This window comes from Microcaecilia unicolor, chromosome 4 (assembly GCF_901765095.1).
Source record: "Microcaecilia unicolor chromosome 4, aMicUni1.1, whole genome shotgun sequence".
NCBI lineage: Eukaryota > Metazoa > Chordata > Amphibia > Gymnophiona > Siphonopidae > Microcaecilia > Microcaecilia unicolor.
The window spans coordinates 344,605,357-344,628,606 of record NC_044034.1 but is presented as its reverse complement, the minus strand read 5'-3'; the positions used below and the strand labels follow the sequence as shown (position 1 = coordinate 344,628,606).

General features: G+C 48.3%; 1 protein-coding gene across 3 annotated transcripts in view; it reads left to right on the top strand.

Moving 5' to 3' along the window:
• The window catches only part of RUNX1 (RUNX family transcription factor 1), a 272,687-nt gene extending 250,051 nt beyond the window's left edge, over positions 1-22,636 (top strand). For all 3 annotated transcript variants that reach the window (XM_030202187.1, XM_030202188.1, XM_030202190.1), the window contains 2 exons: positions 19,089-19,250; positions 21,536-22,636. In XM_030202187.1, the coding sequence (XP_030058047.1) occupies positions 19,089-19,250; positions 21,536-22,029 (656 nt within the window). In that variant the 3' untranslated portion in view covers positions 22,030-22,636. The remainder of the gene's footprint in view (positions 1-19,088; positions 19,251-21,535) is intronic.
• The last annotated feature ends 614 nt before the right edge of the window (positions 22,637-23,250 follow it).

Genomic DNA, 23,250 nt, shown 5'->3' with positions numbered 1-23,250 from the left:
AGAATCCAGATCAGTGAACGTGCCAGACTCGGAGACCGGCGCTGAAGGGGACTTCGGCTGGCGGGGATTGGGGACCCCAGCTAGCAAAGGTACCTGGCGGTGGCAGGGGAGGGTTGATGGCGGCAGGAGGGGGGGGGTCAAAAGGGACGGGGGAGGGGCGGCGGCACTGGGGGGGGGGGGTCAAAAGTGGCGGGGGTCATCGGCGCCAGGGGGGGGGGTAAAATGTGTCCCCTCACCTCGGGCTCTGGACCCCCCCTCCCGCCGAAGTCTGGCTACGCCCCTGCCACAAAGATCTCGCAATTCCCTCCCTTGCCTTGAGTAGAGAGATGTGGTAGCCGTGTTAGTCCACTTTTAAAGGTAATCAATAGAAATAGAATAAAATAAAACAGAGAAAAGAAAATAAGATGATATCTTTTTTATTGGACTAACATAATTCATTTTGTGATTAGCTTTCGAAGGTAGCCCTTTTTTGTAAGATCAGAAATAAGGAAACGTTGATAAATAACAGTATATATAAGTGAAACATCAAAGCATTTCAGTGACAGCCTAACAGGATGAGGGTGGGATGGGTTAGGTGAGAGATTAGGGGGGGGCAGATGAGGGACAGGGAGATATGCATGGTGATAAGAGGGTGTCAAAGCAGTAGAATTTTATGGTTTATAATGGGCTAGAAAACCCTCTTATCACCATGCATATCTCCCTGTCACTCATCTACCCGCCCCCTCCCCTGTATCTCACCTAACCCACCCCACCCTCATCCTGTTAGACTGTCACTGAAATGTTTTGATGTTTGACTTATATATACTGTTATTTATCAATATTTGCTTATTTCTGATCTGACGACAAAGGGCCACCTTCGAAAGCTAATCACAAAATGAATTATGTTAGTCCAATAAAAAAGGTATCATCTTATTTTCTTTTCTCCGTTTTATTTACTCCCTTGCCTTAAAATCACATCCAGTCTTCGCCCGAACAGCAGCAGTTGCAGTGGAACCCCAGCCTGCCCTTCTGATGTAACTTCCTGTTTTCTGAAGGGCAGAATGGTTCAGAGAGAAAACCCGGGTGTAGGCCGCAAGCAGCCGATGAATTCAGCTGCCTCTTGCCTGCCCGGGTGAAGACTGGAGGTGATTTAAAAACAATGTACAACCACCTTAACTTCCAGAAATCACTAAAGACCAACCTGTTCGAAAAGGCATACCCTATTCACCCAACTTAAGTGCCTGAACCCAGGCCAGCAACACAACGAATCCAAAGCCCATAAAGAACACTATATAACTATTCTCTACGATTTCCTAATGTGTCTGTAACACATGAACCTCTTTTGACAATAACATCACTTTGTATTTGTTTCATCACCGGAGGTGGCTAACGCCTCACGGTACTATGTAAGCTACATTGAGCCTGCAAATAGGTGGGAAACCGTGAGGTACACACAGGGGTGTGCTGGTAAATTGTTAACAGTAGGCTCTCGCCAGCAAAATAAAAGAGAATTCAGGAGGGGCCCAAGCCCACATTTTGGGATCCATTTGTTAACATAGCCATGGAGAACCGGCTCCCAAAATTCTTAAAAACTTAACAAACGGCTCTCGAGAGCCTGTGAGAGCCTGCTCCAGCACACCACTGGTACACATCAGGGTTGCCAGGTGGAAAATTTTTTTCCCACCCAAACGAGCCCAAAACCCGCCCAAAGTCAACCCGCCCCTGACACCCCCACCCCGCCGTCATCAACCCGCCCCCGCCGTCATTGGCCCCGCCTCTTCTGTCACCGCCCCCACCTCCCCGTCATCGGCCCCGCCCAGAACATCACTAACCCCGCCCAAAACGTCACTACCCCGCCCAAAATGCCACTAGCCCCGCCCCCCCGTGGCCCGAAAAACCGCAAAAAAAACCGCCGAAAGACCCCAAACCAAGCCCAAAAAAACACAACCCGCCGCGGGCAAAAACTGCCCACCTGGCACCACTGGTACACATGTAACAAATAAATACATTTTAAGGTACAAGGGGGAGAGTGGGAGGAAGGAGGGAACTGCCAGATCTTTGCAGGGCCAGGAAGGGAAGGGAAGGGAGAGATGTGGTAGATGCCACTGCCTCCAGGGCTTCCACTTCAGGGTCCTGCCTCCAGCTCTGCCTCTAGCCGCAAAGCCAAGCAAGACCCTGTAGGATAGCTAAGCTTTTGGATCGTCACAGTCCTGAAGCCTTCAGCTCATTCTGAGGTGGGAGCTAGCAACAAGGGTGAAATGCAGTGGAAATACAAACTGCCTTCCAGGCATCAGAACGCCACTTCCAGTAATGGGCCAGAGAAGGGTAGGTATGGGGGGGTGGCAAAGGGAGCAGATTAAGTTTACGTTAAACTAGCAGACAGCTTTCTGTGAAGGGAGAAGTGTGTCCTCGAGCACCCTCTCTCTCGAAATTCTGGCTGCAAGCCTGGTGGCTGAAGTGAATGAACAGATGTTAAAAAAAAAAAATTTCAAAGGCTTACCGGGGACAGAACATAGCTGGAAATGCAGAGTCAGCATAATAAGTTACCACATTGGGGAGGGGGAGATGGAGGCAATGTGATTGCTATAGGCTGGCAGTGAAATGCAGACACTGTAGTGAGTACTGCACACAATATATTTATTCAGTGCCGTAGCGAGGGCTAATGGCACCCGGGGCGGGTCGCCGCTGCACACCCCCCCCCAGGTGCAGCACGCCGCGACCCCCCCCCCTCTGCGGCGCCCCCCTGGAGCGCAACCTCCCCCCCCTGACCGCATTCTTACCTGCGGGAGGGCCGATCCGCCCCGAGTGCACATCACTCGGAGCTGCGTCGGCCCCGCTGGTTCCCTGCTCTCTCTGCCCCGGAACAGGAAGTAACCTGTTCCGGGGCAGAGGGAGCAGGGAACCAGCGGAGCCAGCACCCCCCCGAGCGCATGCACCTGGAGCGGACCCCCCCCTTCCTACGCCACTGTATTTATTATAAAGGTTCAGCTACACCAAAGAGAGAAGAGAAGGTTTTGCTCTCTATAGAGAGACTCCAGACAGAAGTCAGTATCTCCACTGTGTGCAGAAGTTCACTTTTAGGAGGGTTTTGGTTTGTTTTTTTTGGTGGGGGGGGGGGGATAGCTCACTGTTGATATTCTTCACGTGGTGCTTTGTTAGCCCTGCTGGTAGTAAACAACCTTTTATAAATGAGATGTTGGAACAAGATAGGGCAGAGAGAAGTATTCCTGTGCGGACAGCTCCACCCATTCTCTCTTCTTGAAAAACAAAAAAAGGGGGTTTTCATGATCCCAAACAGGCAAAGCCTGATCCATAATAGACAGTCTGCACAGGCGTCTTCCCAAAAATGCTGACGGTTGGCTGGTTCGTCTCAGGCTGATTTATGCTGGATGTGTGCGCTAAGCCTGAAATGGTTGCGTTTCTGGCTGGTGGCTGCATGTTCTGAATCCCAGGGGACCTGGCTCCTAACACCAGCACTGCTGGCTGAAAACCAGCTTCAGTATCACACCTGTCTGAAAACAATGAGGGCTCTTGTTAAACACCTATCCAGTGAGGGCGCTCAAGCCCTGGTTAACTTTTCACATCCAGAGGGAAGAACAGGAGAAGCGGGGAGGTGTTGCTCGGACGGTTGCACAGTTTATAAACCCCTTGTGAAACCTAATGTCACCCCCTGAAATCTGTGCTCCAGATTATAGACCCTTATATCTGGGTTCTGGCCTTGATTCCTTTATTCCCAGTTTGTGAACAATGTATAATTTAGCCTGCAGTTCCCAAACTGTGCAGCAGGGGCGTATCTGGACTTCAGAGGTAGGGGGGCCAGAGGCGAGGTGAGGGGGCACATTTTAGCCCCCCGCCATTGCCGACACCCTCCTTCCTGCCATCGCCGACAACCCCTGCCACCGCCCGCACCACCTCCAACAAGTTTGACCCACCCGCCATCCGTCGCCGTCTGTTTCTGTGAGTCTGACGTCCTGCACGTTGTACGTGCAGCAGGACGTCAGACTCAGAAGAAACCAAACGCAGGAAGAAGACTTCGGCTGGCGGGGGTTGGGTTCCCCCGCCAGCAAAGGTACAGACGGCAACAGCGGGTTGGCATGGGGGGGGGGGTTGAGAGGGGCGTCGGTAGGGGGATCCAGGGCCAAATTTACGGGGGCCCAGGCCCCCATGGCCCCATAGCAGCTATGCCCCTGGTGTGACACCCTGGTGCGCCACAGCGAACTCTCAGAGGTGCCGCGGCACATCGCTCCCTACTTTCCCCTCCTGTAGGTCTGGCATCTGCCGCTTCCTGCTTCTTCCCCCACCGCCGCTGCAGCGCTTGCAGCTTACATTTTCCGGCCGGCCGCGATTCATACAGGCACTGCGGGGACTTCCCTCTGCCGCGTCTGGCCCTCGCAACAGGAAGTTGCATCAGAGAGGGCCGACACGGCAGACTGGGAAGGCCCCGGAGTGCCTGTGTGAATTGCGGCCGGCCCGAAAATGTAAGCTGCAAGCGCTGCAGCGGCGGTGGGGGAAGGAGAAGGAAGCAGCAGCGATCCTGTACCCGCAGGAAGGAAGGTAGGAGCGATGCTGGATTTGGGGAAGGTGTGCTGGTATGAGAGGAGGGGGAAGGGTTACAATATGGCTCCAGAAAAAGGAGGACACAATGATCCAGTCCGGGTTTTGCTTCCATTGAAAGCAATGGAAGTAAAACCCAGACTGGCTCAATCTGTCCTCCTTTTTCTGGAGCCATATGGTAATCCTAGGAGGGGGCTGAAGGGAAAGGGATACCTTTATGGTGAGGGGGGGTGCGGAGACCTATGTGGCTGGGGGGAGGGCACTTTGAACAAAAAAAGCATTCTTAAGCATGTGTGTTTGAATGACCACCGCCTGGAGTCAGTCTGTGCACTTTCAATCCCCTCCTAATCTAGCCAGTATTCAAACCTAGTCTAAAATGGTCCAACTGAACTCCTTTTTCACTTAGGCCTCAGGAGCCTCACTCTCTTCAATCCTGAGACTTTCCTACATTGTACTTAATTTGGAGTCTCTATGTTGGACGTAATGCTATATAAGAAAGTTCTATACAACCATAAACAAAAAGGAGCCTATATCTGTCTGGTCTTACGCCTTGAGTGAATTCCTTCAAAAAGGCGGTAAATAAATCCTAATAAATAAATTTTATATTTAATTGTCATGTGCTAACGTTTATGCCACCATCTCCCACTCCCTCCAATCAAATTCTATCAGGTCTTTTACTAAACAGCGTTAAGCCTCTAGCGTGTACCATACTTTAGTTTTTTTAGCAAGGACCAGCACTGACCTCTAATGCAAGTGTGAAAAGCTAACACAGCAAAAATCCGTGCTACCTGCCTAATATTCTGAGTGAGCATGACAGGGGCGGAGCAGAGGTATGGCCATTGGTGGCAACACATGTCTCGGTACAATGCACTAGCGGTCACAACTACTGATTATTGAGGTTGCATAGTGCCAACCTCAAGAGGAGACACTAAATGCAGCCATGCTACCAGCACAGTCCTTGGCAAAAAGTCTCTGCATGTAGCCCCGTGCAGGACGTAAGGCGTCGAAACAGCCGATAGCACCATGAACTTCGTTGAACGAAGGCGCTACTCCGGCACTGAAGAAGACTCTCTTCGACTGGCGGGGTTCGGGGACCCCCGCCAGCAAAAAAGGTATCTGATGCGGCGGCGGGGCGGGCAGTGACGGCGGGGAAGGGTTGGTGGCGGGAGGGGAGTTCAAGGGGGTCGCCGACAGGGGGTCCAATGTGGCAGCTGCGGCAGCTCGGGGGGGCAGCTAAACAGTGCAGGACGTCAGACTCACAGAAGCAGAAGCCTGCGCGGCCACATTGGTGATCTGCAAGGGCCAACTTCTACATGGAATGTTGCTAGTGGAATAGCAATATTCCATGTAGAATCTCAAATAGTAGCAACAGTGGAGGAGTGGCCTTGTGGTTAGGGTGGTGGACTTTGGTCCTGAGGAACTGAGTTCGATTCCCACTTCAGGCACAGGCAGCAGCTCCTTGTGACTCTGGGCAAGTCACTTAACCCTCCATTGTCCCATGTAAGCCGCATTGAGCCTGCCATGAGTGGGAAAGTGCAGGGTACAAATGTAACAAAAATAAATAGATACTATTGGAGATTCTACATGGAATGTTGCTATTCCACTAGCAACATTCCATGTAGAAGTCGGCTGTTGCAGATCACCAATGTGGCCACGCAGGCTTCTGCTTCTGTGAGTCTGACGTCCTGCACGTATGTGCAGGACGTCAGACTCACAGAAGCCTATGCAGCCTTCTACTTGGAGTGGAATAGCAACATTCCATGTAGAATCTCCAATAGTAGCAACATTCCTAGAATCTCTAATAGTATCTATTTTATTTTTGTTACATTTGTACCCCGCGCTTTCCCACTCATGGCAGGCTCAATGCGGCTTACATGGGGCAATGGAGGGTTAAGTGACTTGCCCAGAGTCACAAGGAGCTGCTGCCTGTGCCTGAAGTGGGAATCGAACTCAGTTCCCCAGGACCTCAGTTCCCCAGGACCAAAGTCCACCACCCTAACCACTAGGCCACTTATCAGTTTTATGCAAAACAAAAAACACTAAAAGTTATCCCCTAAAGTAACCCTTCATTAAATTACAAATACAGTCAATAATGCTCTAATCATGTGCCATTTTGAAAGATGGCACTAACCAGGGCAGCAGCAGAGGGGAACCGCTGCCAACTGGCATCACAGGGATACTGTTGTATGACCCCAGGTGCATCCCAGATGGGGAGCAGAAGGGATCAGGGGACAGAGTTTGTCTTTCGGGGGCGGGGCTAGGAGGTCGGAATGGTGTTTGATGGCCGGGGGGGGGGGGGGGGGTCCGGAGTGGAGGTTGAGATCAGAGGGGTATTGGACAGGTGAGGGAGGGCCTGGAGTGGATTGCTATGTTAATATTTGGAAGAAGAGGGTATTGGACGTGTGAGTGGGGGCACAGAGTGGATGGTGATGTTTGGAAGTGGATGGTGATGTTTGATGTTGATAAGTTAAACATGAGGGACGTCAGAGAAATGCACTGCCAAGGGAATGGCTTGTAACATTTATTTATTTCTCCTCCTCAGCCTCCTCCCATGTTACATGCTGTGGCACATAGCACCAGGGCCGTCGAGAGCCTGAGCCGGGCCGCCCCCCCCCCCCAAAGGATCGCCGCAGCCCCTCCCCCGCCTCCCCCCAATTGCTACTGCTCTCGCCTCCCTCTCCTGCTCCCAGGCCGCCTGCGCCGCAGTCCCCAGTCTCCACCTACCTACCCTCAGCTGCCTTGTGTCTGCCATCTGACCACCTTCATTTAAAAAAAAAACAAAAAAACAATCTCGAAATCGGCAGGGCAGCGCCTTCTGTGTGAAAGCAGCAGATCGTCTCGGGCAGGCCTTCCCTCACTGTGTCCCGCCCTCGTGCGGAAATAGGAAGTTACATCAGAGAAGGTGGTCAGATGGCAGACACAAGGCAGCTGAGGGTAGGTAGGTGGAGACTGGGGACTGCGGCGCAGGCAGCCTCGGAGCAGGAGAGGGCAAGAGACCCCAGCGCCGGGCCCTCCTTGGAGCCCCGGGCCTGGGGAATTTTGCCCCCCCCCCCCCCTCTCAGCAGCCCTTCCTAGCGCAGGTGCCTGCACTATCTGTCACTGCATGTGACACAGAGCCTGTGCAATGGTTGCTCTAATCACAGGGCAGATGCTGGACAGGCCTCCTATATTTACCACAGTAGTTTGGTCTACTACCACACGGGAAATGCAAAATCTTACCACACTTTAGTAAAAGGAGCCCCTTAATTAAGAACTCCCTGCAAAAAGGTGCAAAGAAGTCCCGGATCCAGATAGAACATTTGTCACCTTTGTAGCGTCCCACCAATCTTACTCGTTTGTCTATCACTGGAAGCAGAAGGTGCTGATCTGTCCCCCAGACTTCTTCCTTTCTTATGTTATAACACAGTCATTCTTATTTCTGAATAATATACCATTCTTTCTTAAATATTTGATACCTTAACCTATGGTTGAAAAGGATAAGGGACACACTATTTTTGTCTCTTTCAAATTTCACAGACTAAACCATGTAAAATGAGTTTATCATGTTGGGCAGACTGGATGGACCGTTCACGTCTTTATCTGCTGTCATTTACTATATTACTATATATATGTTTTCGTCATCATTTTCTCCAGCAAAAAAAAGTGCAGGTCCTCAAATGCAAGGCCTTCTTCAGGGCTGAGGTGATTACCGAGGGACACAGCCCACAAAAGCCAGGCCCCCTGGAACCAGCCAGAGAATCTATCGAAAGGCAGTGCTGGTGTCCAGACTTTCATTAATACTTGAGGACATAGGCGGTCGGTGGTCCAACTGTTTGGGGAAGCTAAAGGGGCGGGGTTAGGGGTGGGGCCAGGGCGGGGCTTGCATCCATAATTGTCTGACAACACAGAAAAAAAATAAGTAAAAATAAAATAATCACAATTAATACCTTTTATTAAATTTAGATATTAGATATGTATCATATGTCAAAGAATAAAGTGATTGCTCAAAGCATATATTAACCACAATCGCTCAACTGCAAAACACTATACACAATTTTGTGCAAAAACACACTCATAACCTTACTGTACCATAAATATTACATTGGGCAGACCTAATACACCAATATACCACCATACGGAAAATGCAGACCGTCAACAATATGAAACAAGGGATCATAATATCACAATTCTCATGTAGAGCCACAAAACACCCTTTTAGGGTGGATAGTGTTCACAATGAGCTCCTTTTATTAACAACCATATGTAGATCCTTCAAGAGGTAGTGTGTCATGCAGAGCCGAGGCAAGGGGAGCTGACACCCGGGGCGGGTCGCCGCTGCGCACCCCCCCCCCCCCCGAGTGCAGCACGGCGCACCCTCCTCCTGCTGGAGCGCACCCCCCCCCCCCGGAGCGCATACCTGCGGCGAGGGACGGGCAGGAGGGCCGATCCGCCCCGACTGCACGTTGCTGGGATGTGTCGGCTCCGCGCTGGTTCACTGCTCTCTCTGTCCCAGAACAGGAAGTAACCTGTTCCGGGGCAGAGAGGGCAGTGCACCAGCGCGGAGCCGACACACCCCAGCGGCATGCCCCCGGGGCGGACCGCCCCCCCTTCCTACGCCACTGGTGTCATGACTTAGGCTCTACACCCTTTCTGATGTTTTGGTGCCACCTCAGCAAGGCCAACACACAACCTCTCCACTGCAAAACACTATACACAAATTTGTGCAAAAACACACTTATAACCTTACCAAACCATAACAGCAGTAATTCCAAGGACAGGACGAGCTACAACCTTATGCGTGGAAAGGAAGCACTATAATTACACCGGGCTCTAAAACACCAGTTCACAGCCTACTGAAACAAAACAAAAAGGGCTGCAAATACTACACACTAGCAGAATACTGCATCTTGATCACACAAGAAAAACACATGACACAACAGATATGAAGGCAAAATACTGAACTGGAAAGTTACCTCAAGAAGTCAGACTCAGCATGCAGCAATACTAGAAAAATTGAAACTTGCATGCAAAATATCACAGATGCACATTTCCAAAAGCTGACATATTCCAATTAATAAATTCTGAATTAAAAAAATGTTTTCTACCTTTGCTGTCTGAGCATTTAGTTTTTCTATTAGCTTTGGTCCCAGTGTCTTCTGTTTTATGCAGTGTCTTCTTTCCATTTGATATTTTTTCTCTCACCATGTCCACCATTCTTCTGTTCCCTTATGCGTCCTGTCTACCATCTGTAACCCTGCCCCTACCCTTTCTCCAGTTTCAACATCTGCCCTCAAAGTGTTCCAATCCAGCCCTTAAATTTAGCATTTTCTCCTCCATCCATATCCAGCATTTGTCCTCACTCCACTCCCCTCCATCCATGTGCATGTACTTCCTTTGTCTTCCCTCCCCTCCATCCAAGTCCAACATTTCTCCTCTCTCCCTTCCACTCCATCCGTGTGCATTTTTCCTTTATCATTCCTTCCCTCCATCCTTCTCCAACATTTCTCCTTTCTTCCCTGCCCTCCATTCCATCCATATCCAACAACTCTCCATTCTCCCCTGCCCTCTCCTCCATCCATCCATATCCAGCAACTCTCCATTCTCCCCTGCTCCTCCTACATCCATCTCCAGCAATTCTCCTCCCTCCCCTCCATCCACCCATATCCAGCAATTCTCCCATTGCAGTATCTATCCCTCTCCCTCTTTCCCTCCCGAATGCAGTGTCTATCACTCTCCCTCGTTCCCCACCCCGATGCAGCGTCTATCCCTCTCCCTCGTCCCCCCCCCCCCCCCCCCCCCCCCCCGATGCAGCATCTATTCCTCTCACTCCCTCCCTGCAGTCCCTCTAATTCAGATCGCCGCTACTGGCAGGCTCTCTCTCTCATCCCCCCCCCCCCCCGAGAAAATGGAAAAACAAGGCAGCCTGCATGACCTCCCAGTATGTTCACACTCTGCCTTCCCCAAAATCATGAGGCAGAGGAGACTGGGGGTCTGAAAAATATTTCTCTTAAGAATTGGGGACAGAACTTCAACGTGAATAATAACCACCAATATTTAAAGGAGGATTTTGGTTTTCACATACTCACACTTTTTAGCAGCTTTTGTCGCCGTGAGGGAGGCGAAGCAGAAATTCCCTGCCAAAATCCAGTTCTGGATTCAGAAATTGCACCCCTGGGGAGAGGCCTGAGCGAGATGCACCTGAGATTTTTGGAGGGAAGGCAATGGGGTAGGGTAGTAGTAGTGAGGTTTGCAGAGGCCCGTTTATCACCTTGACCAAAGACTTCTGCCTCCACAGATGTCCCATGTTTCCAGTAGCCACCCCCCCCCCCCCCCCCCGATACAGCATCCGTCTATGCCTCTCTCTTTTTTCAGGGGATACTGAGTACTGGCACCTTTTACATTGCTCGTTAAAATTGATCTGTGATCCTCAAGCATAGGCGCCCAGTATAAGAGGCTTGGGGAGGCTAAGCCTCCCCAGCCGCAAGCCCCAAGCGTCTCTTTCTCTCATCCCCCCCCCCCTGATGCAGCGTCCGTCTATCCCTCTCACTCCCTCCCTGCAGTGCATTCCCTCTAATTCAGATCACCGCTACTGGCAGGCTCCCCCCCTCCCCCGATGCAGCGTCTGTCCTCCCTCTCACTCCCTCCCTCCTCTAATTTGATTTAGATCCCCATCGCTGCAGGTAACGGCACGCCAACATCGGAGTACAGCTTGCTTCGGCCTGACGGCATGACGTGCCCCGACTCCTCTCTCTGACTAGCCTTCCTTATGATACGTCCAACCCTCGCGGAAGCAGGAAGTTTGGTCACAGGAGGCAGGGTACGTCATGCCATCAGGCCGAAGCAAGCTGTAGTCCGATGTTGGCGTGCCGCTACCTGCAGCGATGGGGATCTAAATCAAATTAGAGGAGGGAGAGAGTGAGAGGGAGGATAGACGCTGCATCGGGGGGGAGGGGAGCCTGCCAGTAGCGGCTATCTGTATTAGAGGGAATGCACTGCAGGGAGGGAGTGAGAGGGATAGACGGACGCTGCATCGGGGGGGGGGATGAGAGAAAGAGACGCTTGGGGCTTGCGGCTGGGGAGGCTTAGCCTCCCCAAGCCTCTTATACTGGGTGCCTATGCTTGAGGATCACAGATCAATTTTAACGAGCAATGTAAAAGGTGCCAGTACTCAGTATCCCCTGAAAAAATACCCTGCCTATTAGTCATTTGTACCTTAAATAACTCTTCTTGGGTGCACCTCTGCGGACAGCATCTTTCAGTAAACCTGTGAGCCATATCTTGTGAAACACCTGCAGTATCACAATGAGCATTGGTAACTAATGAAACTAGTGAAGAGAAACCTCGGATTTATCAATGTTTTAAGAGGTTTACCTTGTAGACTACTGCTGATGAGTTCATTTAGTTGGAATTTGAATTTTGGATATTAGCTTTCACTTTCAAGATGCATCTATTGAACCAAAAACAAAAAGGTTTTCCAGACCTGTGATTAACAGCTTGACTATTTAAATAGTGTTAAGTAATGCCACACTGGGAAAAGACCAAGGGTCCATCGAGCCCAGCATCCTGTCCACGATAGCGGCCAATCCAGGCCAAGGGCACCTGGCAAGCTTCCCAAACGTACAAACATTCTATACATGTTATTCCTGGAATTGTGGATTTTTCCCAAGTCCATTTAGTAGTGGTTTATGGACTTGTTCTTTAGGAAACCGTCTAACCCCTTTTTAAACTCTGCTAAGCTAACCGCCTTCACCACGTTCTCCGGCAACAAATTCCAGAGTTTAATTATGCGTTGGATGAAGAAAAATTTTCTCTGATTTGTTTTAAATTTACTACACTGTAGTTTCATCGCATGCCCCCTAGTCCTAGTATTTTTGGAAAGCGTGAACAGATGCCTCACATCCACCTGTTCCACTCCACTCATTATTTTATATACCTTTATCATGTCTCCCCTCAGCCGTCTCTTCTCCAAGCTGAAAAGCCCTAGCCTCCTTAGTCTTTCTTCATAGGGAAGTCGTCCCATCCCCGCTATCATTTTAGTCGCCCTTCGCTGCACCTTTTCCAATTCTACTATATCTTTCTTGAGATGCGGCGACGAGAATTGAACACAATACTCAAGGTGCGGTCGCACTATGGAGTGATACAACGGCATTATAACATCCTCACACCTGTTTTCCATACCTTTCCTAATAATACCCAACATTCTATTCGCTTTCCTAGTCGCAGCAGCACACTGAGCAGAAGGTTTCAGTGTATTATCAACGACGACACCCAGATCCCTTTCTTGGTCCATAACTCCTAACGTGGAACCTTGCATGACGTAGCTATAATTCGGGTTCTTTTTTCCCACATTCATCACCTTGCACTTGTTCACATTAAACGTCATCTGCCATTTAGCCGCCCAGTCTCCCAGTCTCGTAAGGTCCTTCTGTAATTTTTCACAATCCTGTCGCGAGTTAACAACTTTGAATAACTTTGTTATGCTATTATTAATCCATGTCTAAGGTCTTTTTCCTCATTTTCATTTTAAAGTTAGATAGTGTACTTTATCTGGGGTTTTTTTTTGCCTTTTGTGTAGCTGAATCCATTCTTCCTTCCACCCCCGCAATAATCCAGTGCCACCACTTGCCACACAAGCCCAGAACATAATAAATCCACCCTCGTGCTCACCTTTTCACATCTCACGTGGTTGTGGACGAACGGTTCAATTTTCATTTCCTCAGTCCAACGCACTTAGTATCAGGCTTATCGAGGTTTTCTTTTGCATACCATAGACAAATGACTTCTGTAATGAAGTCATAGAAAAGGCTTCCTTCTGACAACGCCCCCATACTGATCATTGTTGTTTTAATTAAACAATGCTCTATTGTGAACCTGTGGACATACTACTCCAGAATCAGCTCAACTTTCAGCAGGACATCTACCGTGATCTGTTTGCGAATTTGATCAGTTTTCGGTCAGTTCTGTCACTGACCTTTTTGGTCATCTTCCACATCTTGCTTTGGCTTCAACAGTTCCATGTAATGTGCATTTCTTAGCAGGGTTTCTGACAGTTGTAGTTGCTAAGCTGGAAGGGTTTTAAGAGGTGTTTTCATACACAGTGTTGGCAAAAGTGGATTTATGTTTGAGGCTGTGAGATGTTTACTACTACTACTACTTAACATTTCTAAATCGCTACTGCAACTTACTCCTCACCGGCCTCCCACTTAGCCATCTATTCCCCCTTCAATCTGTTCAGAACTCTGCCGCATGTGTTATATTCCGCCAGAACCGATATACTCATATCACCCCTCTCCTCAGGTCACTTCACTGGCTTCCAATCAGATACCGCATTCAGTTCAAGCTTCTCCTTCTTACCTACAAATGCACTCAGTCTGCCGCCCCTCACTACCTTTCTACCCTCATCTCCCCCTATGTTCCCGCCCGAAACCTCCGTTCACAGGACAAATCCCTCCTCTCTGTACCCTTCTCCACCACCGCCAACTCCAGGCTCTGCTCATTCTGCCTCGCCTCACCCTATGCTTGGAACAACCTTCCTGAGCCCATACGCCAAGCCCCCTCCCTGCCCATCTTCAAGTCTCTGCTTAAAACCCACCTCTTCATTGCTGCGTTCGGCACCTAACTCTTACCGTTCAGTAAATCCAGACTGCCCCAATTTGACCGTTCACTTGTCTACTAGATTGTAAGCTCTTTTGAGCAGGGACTGTCCCTCTATGTAAATTGTACAGCGCTGCGTAACCCTAGTAGCGCTTTAGAAATGTTAAGTAGTAGTAGTAGTAGGTGGGTCTTCAGGGCTTTGCGAAAGTTAGTTAGTTCAGAATGACCCTTTCTGAGAAGGGAAATAGCTGACTGTTCCCTTTTGTGCTCTCCCTGTCCGGTGATAGAAACTGTCACAGCTCAGTCTTAAATAGGTTCGGAGGATAATGCTCGTCCTTGTAACTTTGTGGAAGAGCTTAATTGGTTATAAGAAAACTAATCTTTTGTTCAGCTGCATAACAGACTAATTCTGCCATGATCTCTGTTAGGAGCTCTGCATCTTAAGCACGGTTGCATCAATGGAAAGTCTCTGCACCTCCTGCAACTGATCCTTTTCCAAGCATTGTATTACTAACAGTGAGGTCAAAATTCTCTTTGTATTCCATTGCTTTTATTAGAGGTCACCACAGACTGAAGGTATCCATACAAGCTGCTAGATAGGCAGCCAGAATAACTAGGGTTAAGTATGTGGCTCTTGGGTAAAGGTTGAGCGAGTCTTAGTTTTAAACCAGGTGGTCAAACCATAACATTTTTTGGTTCCGTTACTGTACAGATTTAGAGAGAAAATTATCAACATGGGCTACCATTAATGCGTGTAACAGTGCAGCATCTCCCCTCTCCCCTTCCCTACGTAGCAACGCAACATCTCCCCTCTAACTTTCCCTCTGTAAGTGTAGCATCTCCCCTTTCCCTTTCCTCCATAACAGTGCAACATCTCCCCTCTACCCTTTCTTCCATAACAGTGAAGCATCTCCCCTCTCCTCCATAACAGTGAAGCATCTCCCCTTTCCCTTTCTTCCATAACAGTGCAACATCTCCCCTCTACCCTTTCTTCCATAACAGTGAAGCATCTCCCCTCTCCTCCATAACAGTGAAGCATCTCCCCTTTCCCTTTCTTCCATAACAGTGCAACATCTCCCCTCTACCCTTCTCTGCATCACAATGCAACATCTCCCCTCTACCCTTTCCTCCATAACAGTGCAGCATCTCCCCTCTATCCTTCCCTCCGTAACAGTGCAGCATCTCCTCTCTCCCCTTTCCTCCATAACAGTGCAGCATCTCCCCTTCCCTTTTCCTCCATAACAGTGCAACATCTCCCCTTTCCCTTTCTTCCATAACAGTGCAACATCTCCCCTCTACCCTTTCCTCCATAACAGTGCAGCATCTCCCCTCTCCTCCATAACAGTGAAGCATCTCCCCTTTCCCTTTCTTCCATAACAGTGCAACATCTCCCCTTTCCCTTTCTTCCATAACAGTGCAACATCTCCCCTCTACCCTTTCCTCCATAACAGTGCAGCATCTCCCCTCTCCTCCATAACAGTGAAGCATCTCCCCTTTCCCTTTCTTCCATAACAGTGCAACATCTCCCCTCTACCCTTCTCTGCATCACAATGCAACATCTCCCCTCTACCCTTTCCTCCATAACAGTGCAGCATCTCCCCTCTCCTCCATAACAGTGAAGCATCTCCCCTTTCCTCCATAACAGTGCAGCATGTCCCCTTTCCCTTTCCTCCATAACAGTGCAACATCTCCCCTCTCCCTTTCCTCCATAACAATTCAACAGCTCCCTTTCCCTCTAAAAAAAAGGGCAGCGTTTCCCCTTTCCTTTTTCTCCATAATCGTGCAGCATCTCCTCTCTCTCCTTCCTTCTCTAACAGTATAGCATCTCCCCTTCCCTCCCTAAAAGTGCGGCATCTCCCCCCTCATCCCTAACAGTATAGGAGGAACAATGCAACATCTTACCTGTGTCACAGGGTAGCAGTGCTGAGGAGATGCAGCAGCAGCAGCAAGAAATGCAATGGCAGGGAGATGTTCTCAACTCTGCTCCTTCCTCATGTCAAAGCAGTGAAGCACCTCGGAAGTGAAAGCAGATTAAGCACTGCTTGCTGCTGAAGGAATGCAGCTGAGATTAAATGAATATAGACTGCTGGGGCTTGTGCAGCTGCATCTCCAAATAGTCTTGCGTTATTCACATTACATTTTTTAATCAGCATTAAAATTTTAACACATTCATTGCATTAATAATGGACTTACCCCCTAATTCTATAAAGTCGCTAAAATTGTGCGATTTGTGCATGCAATTTAAATGAATAATGAGCTCATTGGCATTTTAACAAGCAATTATTGACACTAATTAAATTTAATTGGGATACACGTGTGTAAATTTAGGCACGATTTCAAAAAGGAGGTGCGGAAATGGGAGGGTCACAGATGTTGTTTCATGGCCAAACGATCTGGATTTATCCAGATGCGACCGAGATCACTCAAGCGAGGAGGAAAGTTTTCTTGGCCATGAGACAAGAAGTAGAAAGTACTGGAGCGTCATTCTTGTTATCATATCCGTGTAAATGCTTGATTAAGCATGGTGGACTTAAATATGTTTTTTTTTTTTTGTTCCTGAACAGTTGTGGTCCTTTCTGGATATGAAGAAGTTGCCAGGGAATTAGATCTGTTTGGGACTTTGTTAATTGAGGGCTGTTCTCATGCTGAAGTCTTTTTCTATTGTTATAATGTTTGTTATATAGTAACGTGGTAACATAGTAGATGACGGCAGAGAAAGACCTGCCCAGTCCATCCAGTCTGCCCAACAAGATAAACTCATATGTGCCACTTTATGTGTATACCTAACCTCGATTTGTATCTGCCATTTTCAGAGCACAGACCGTATAAGTCTGCCCAGCACTAGCCCCGCCTCCCAACCACTAGCCCCGCCTCCCACCGCCGGCTCTGCCACCCAATCTCGGCTAAGCTTCTGAGGATCCATTCCTTCTGAACAGGATTCCTTTATGTTTATCCCACGCATTTTTGAACTCCGTTACCTTTTTCATCTCCACCACCTCCCATGGAGATGAAAAAGGTAACGAATCTCTTGTCATTTTTTCCTTTTTTCACTCCCCCCTGGTATGTGTGGTCTAAGGAGGGTTTATTCTATAGTGACTTTTTATTTTTCTTTATCCTTCTAATATTTCCTTTTGTTGGTTAAGAAGTGTTACTCATATTTTTCTTTTTCTTTTTTTTTTTAAGAAGGATATTGCCATAGTTACCTACAAATTTTCTTAAGCGCATGGATGCTTGTGTATTCTGATTTGAAATTATATAAATAAACTAGTAAAAATGGCCCGTTTCTGGCGGCGATGAAACGTGCGCTAGCAGGCAGGGGACTCCCTTCCCCTCCCCTTACGCATGTCTCCCTGGTGGTCTAGAGGTACCTGTTCGGTGGGGGCAGGAAAGAAAGAGCCCCCTCTTTCCTGCCCGTAGCTGTGGTGGTAGCATCCTTGCTACATCGTGTGGGAGTCCGGCTCTCAGCGTTTCAAAATGGCCGCCGAGAGTTGAAGTCTCGCGATGCAGCTTGAACTCTCGGCGGCCATTTTGAAACGCCGAGAGGCGGACTCCCACACGATATAGCAAGGATGCTACCACCACCGCTACGGGCAGGAAAGAGGGGGCTCTTTCTTTCCTGCCCTCACCGAACAGGTACCTCTAGACAACCAGGGAGACAGGCGTAAGGGAAGGGGAGGGGAGGTGACAGGGGGGGAGGGACGTTGCTGAGGGTGAGTTGTGGTACCGTGGGCGGGGCGGTAACTTCAAAGGGGCGGGGCTATGTGGGGAAAGGGGCCGGGTTGATGTGGACGTCCTGGGCGGCTGGGATTTTTTGGAAGGGGAGCGTGTTTCCCTACTGCTCCCCGTGCGTTAATTAGCATTGTTTTCGTGTTGCGCCCTCGACGTCATCATTAAGCAGACCTTTCTTCTGGCTTACCTTAGGGAATGGTCATACCTAACCCCATTTGTTATGCTTATCCATCCAACTTTCATCAGATAACTATTCAAAACAAGGTTCCTCCTTCCCCTCCCCCTTTGCTTTTCATTGGGGATCAATCATTTAGGGTCTCTGCTTCCATTCTCCCTTCCTGCTTTCCTCCAATAGCTATTCTAAAGAGGAATTTCCTTAATCCTTCTCATTAGACAATCATTAATCATGCACAATCTCTCTTTTTACCTTTTCCAGCTGGCTGGTAGCCCGGCGGTACTTTCCTTTTAGCGAACAGCAAGCCCACTTTGGGCTTACCACCGCTTTGTAAAAGGGCCCCTTAACATCATATATTTATTTATTAGGATTTATTTACCGCCTTTTTGAAGGAATTCACTCAAGGCGGTGTACAGTAAGAATAGATCAAACATGAGCAATAGGCAATTACAGCAGTAAAAATATTCAAGTAACAATACAAAATATGGCATGGTATACTACTTGCAATGACAACACAATGCGTAATAGAACATTATAATTGGTAGTGAAGGGTAAGGCAAAGTTGTAACATATAGATGGGTAGAAAAGTAGGAAGAATTAGAAAGTAAGGTGATTGATTTAAAGAAAGTTGCACATGAGGTCAGAGAGATGGTTAAATATCATCTCAGCTAGGGTAGGAGTGGATAAACAGGTCCCGCTACAGTATGTGCAGCCCGAGTCAATCTTTGTGTGTGTGTGAGTGAGACTAACAAGTTAGTCCATGGACCATTATTAAAATGGACTTGGGGATAATCCACTGCTTATTTCTGGGATAAGCAGCATAAAATGTATTGAACCTTTTGGGGGATGTTGCCAGGTATTTGTGACCTGGATTGGCCACTGTTGGAAACAGGGTGCAGGGCTTGATGGACCTTTGGTCTGTCCCAGTATTGCAATACTTATGAACTTATGTACTTATACCTAGTCACAACATCCACTTTTTTTCCTTCCATGTCCATGTGCCGCTTTTAATGCCTATGCTTCAACGCATCCTGTAATCCAAAATTCACACTCTGAATTCTTTGTGTCTTCCTTCTAGATCCCAGGCCAATGCAGAGTTCACCTCCATGGTCATATGATCAGTCCTACCAGTACCTGGGATCTATCACCACCCCCTCAGTGCACCCCAGCACCCCCATTTCTCCTGGTCGGGCCAGTGGCATGACGACCCTTAGTGCTGAACTTTCCAGCCGACTCTCAGGTAAGAGTCAGCCCCAAGTACAGAAGACCTTACCACGACTTGGGTGGTAGAGACAGCAGCTGGAGTTGACCCTTTCACTTTAGAGTTTCCTGTAATTGTGTGGTGGAAGATCTTGGTGCAGCCTATTGTATCTTCTGCAAAAGAGGCCTTGCACACGTGGAATACGTACATGCATGAATGCACTAGAATGCATCCTGAATACATGCACAAATGCATGAATTAAATGCTCAAGTACATGCACACAGAACAGTTGTATACATGCAGCAGTGCACAGGAGTCAGCTCTGTGGATGTTATGGGTACTTGAGCACCCCCCAGTATTGAACAAGCTTCTTGATTATGTCCAGGGAGAGGTAATTTCTGTTGGGTTTAGCACCCCTAATAATTTTAAGAAGTTGGCTCCTATGCAGCATTGCATGTCTAGACAGAATATTCATGAATGCAGGCTGTCAATGAAAATGTCTCATTTTAGCTCTAGAAGTATTTATCAACCCAAATATTAAAACATATTTATTTTCAATTTAGCAGTCCTTAGAGTTTCAAATTGTATTGCAGAACATGAGGCTTGCTTTCTCTTTTCTCTCCATCATGCTTTCTACTCCCTCTGGCTGTCTCCCTCCCTACGTCTCTCTCTCCCCTCTGCTGTCTCTCACTAGAGAGCTGCAGGTGAACGGGGTTAGCGAGAATCCAACAGTTACCGTAGGGATCCTGTGGGGTTTCCCTCCAGGCCTGTGGGGATCCCGCAGGAATGGACCCAGGTCTGCGTGGATCCTGCAGGGATGGACCCAAGTCCGTGGGATCCTGCGAGGTTCCTGCAGAAGTGTAGGCGAGCCTTCCCTTCCCCCTGCCGAGCCTCAGGGTGCCCTCCCCGAACGTACCTCAGTGCACCCTGGTGATTTAGTGGCCTCTTTGGGGCAGGAAAGATCCCCAGTCTTTCCTGCCCACTGCTGCCACTTCATCAAAATGGCTATCGGGACTTCAAGCGGAAGTCTTGCGAGGGTACTGCTTGAAGTCTCAGCAGCCATTTTATAGGAGCAGCGGCATTGAGTGGATTAGCAACGGTGGGCAGGAAAGAGTGGGGACCTTTCCTACCCTGAAGAAGCCACTAGACCACCAGGGTGCACTGAGGTACGTTCGGGGAGGGCACCCTGACTCAGTGCTGGAGGGGAGGGGAGGTGGATGGATGAGTCGTGGGTGAGTGGGAGGGGGCGGGAAAAAGGGTGGATGGATTGTGGGTGCAGGGAAGGAGGGGGGCTGGAAAAAAGATAGATAAAGGAGACGTACATGGAGAGGAGAAGGGGAAAATAGAGCATATGGGATAGAAGGGGATGGAGAGGGGGGACATGCCGCTCATAGATATTTGCTTTTTTTAAAATGTACATCTTTTTCACTTTTGTATTTAGCAGAATATGGAAGAAAATGCATTTATGTAACCTTTACCATCACTTTCACTGCTTATAGAATCTGGCTTTCATGGGAGGTGGGGGGCAAGGTGACTGTGCAGCAGGGTGTGATACAGTGTGACGTGGCAGGGATGAAGGAGTTTATTTGTGGTGGGGACAGGCGGGGATGGGTTAGATTTCTGTCCCCGTGCAACTCTCAGTCACCCCTCCCTTTTTCTCTTAAGTTCTCTCCTTCCCTGTCAGGGGACTGCACAAGATGAAGTTATGACGGATTTATACATTTCAGGGTAGATATTCAAAGCAATTTAAATGGCCAAGAGAGAGGCTGTTCCCACTAAATGGCCATCCCCTGGCCGGGGGCGGAGTTTGGGCAGACCAGCAACCTAGCCGATTAGCGGCAATATTCAGTCCACTAACCAGCTAGGTGACCATATAAAGTTAGGACAGAAAAAAAGCTGTCCTGACTTTATGCAGTGAAGTTAACTGGGCAGTGGTCTGAATATCTGCTGGTGCCCGGTTAATCTCTGGGTAGCAGCCAATAAGGCCTGGCGACCCCCCCTCCCAAACCCCCACCACCCGGAACTTTAGAATCCCTTCCTGAAGATCCTGCCTTCCTCCATCCCATGAAGAAAATCTATGCCGGCCTCAAATCTCACAATAAATTATCCAGAGATAATATTCATGAATTTTGAAACTACACAGATCTTCCAGACATTATAAAAGAGTATCGGAAGGAGCTTCCCTGTAGTCTTCAACACTACTGAGGCTTCATTGTTACTTGATTTATACAGTGGTCCAGTAAAAGGCTTTAATTGCTGATTTAAGCCCATGCTCACTGGTTTCTTGTCTAATTTTTCTTTCTTTGATCTGTTTTATTTAACAGGTCCTTCTGATCTCACAGCCTTCAGTGATCCCAGGGTAGGAATTGACCGTCAGTTCTCAGCACTTCCCGCTATCTCCGATCCGCGCATGCACTATCCAGGGGCTTTCACCTACACCCCAACGCCAGTCTCCTCAGGAATAGGAATCGGCATGTCCGCCATGACCACTGCCACTCGCTACCATACCTACCTGCCCCCTCCCTATCCTGGCTCTTCTCAAACTCAAGGCAGCCCATTCCAGACCAGTTCACCTTCTTACCATCTCTACTATGGAACCTCAGCCGGCTCCTACCAGTTCTCAATGATGTCTGGAGGGGACCGCTCCCCACCCTGCATCCTTCCTCCTTGCACTAACGCTTCCATAGGCTCTACCCTCCTGAACCCCAGCCTTCCAAATCAGAGCGACATGGTAGAGGCAGAAGGAAGCCACAGCAACTCCCCAACCAATCTGGGCACCACGGCCAGATTAGAAGAATCTGTATGGCGGCCATATTGAGTATCAGCGGCTCGTCAAGTTGGTGCAGGCCTAGCTGAGTGGCAGAAGGAATTAGAGGATAATTTTCCAGAAGGGAACTGTGACTGCTGATTTATGAATGCTGTGAATAAATACTAGCAAGAGAAAATGTGGCTTTTGTATCCCTCGGCTTGCTTCTCAGCCAGGTAGCATGTTCCAGTGGAGCTGGAGGTTTCCTGCTATGATTTGTGATGCAGTGACTGTCCTGGGCATCAACAAAACCCGCTGCTTAATTTTTGTTTCTTTTCTTTTTTTTTTGTTAGGCACCTTATAAATTGCAGTTTGGCAAAAAAAAAAAAAAAAAAGAAATCCTTTGCCATATTTGTAAATGTTGCTTTTATTTCTTGGCTTTATCAGTTGGGAATATTTAAACTCTGAAGGGATCACTGGCTTTTTTTTTTTTTCGGCTTTGGCATTTTTTTTTTATTTTTTTTTTTACTTAGCCTACAACTTTTGGGTCATTCTGTGCTATGATGGATTCCTAGTTATTTATGCTTTGTGGTTCAAATCTCGTCCCCGCCCCACACCTTACTGCTACTTTTGGTATTTAAATATGCCTGTATTACAAATAAAGGTTGTTTTCAATATAGCAGCCGCCTTGGAATTCTCTGGAAAGACTGGAATAAGTAGCAGGTGATCTGATTAATCTGAAAAAAAATATTTAGGGGTATGTTTACTAAGGTGCGTTAGCATTTTTATCGTGCCTGTAAATTTCATGTTCGTTAAACGCTAATGCACCTATACATTTCTATGGGCGCATTAGCGTTTAATGCGCGTAAACCATTTACGTGTGTTAAAAACCGCTAACGTGCCCGTAGCGCTGCTTAGTAAACATACGCGTAACGTCTTATAACCCTTTCATTAGAAATGGACACTAACCCAAAAACCAGACTAGTACACCACAAGAGATCTTTTGCAGGTCTTAAAATAGCAAAGTGTGCCCTGGTTCTGTTCAGCTTAAATATATCGCAAAAAACCAAATGGGGTTCACACTCTCCACAGAAAAGAAACACAACAAAGATAGGGTGGAAAAAAACCAAGTCCAAGAGATCAGTCCAAACACCAGGATAAGATGCTCCAAATACAACTTTATTTGGACCCTACACGTTCTGTGTTTCGGCTGCAAGAGCCTTCCTCAGGGGTCAGTCGATGAGTGCTCAGCTATATATCGATTGATGATGGAGCGTATAAGTATCTTGGTCA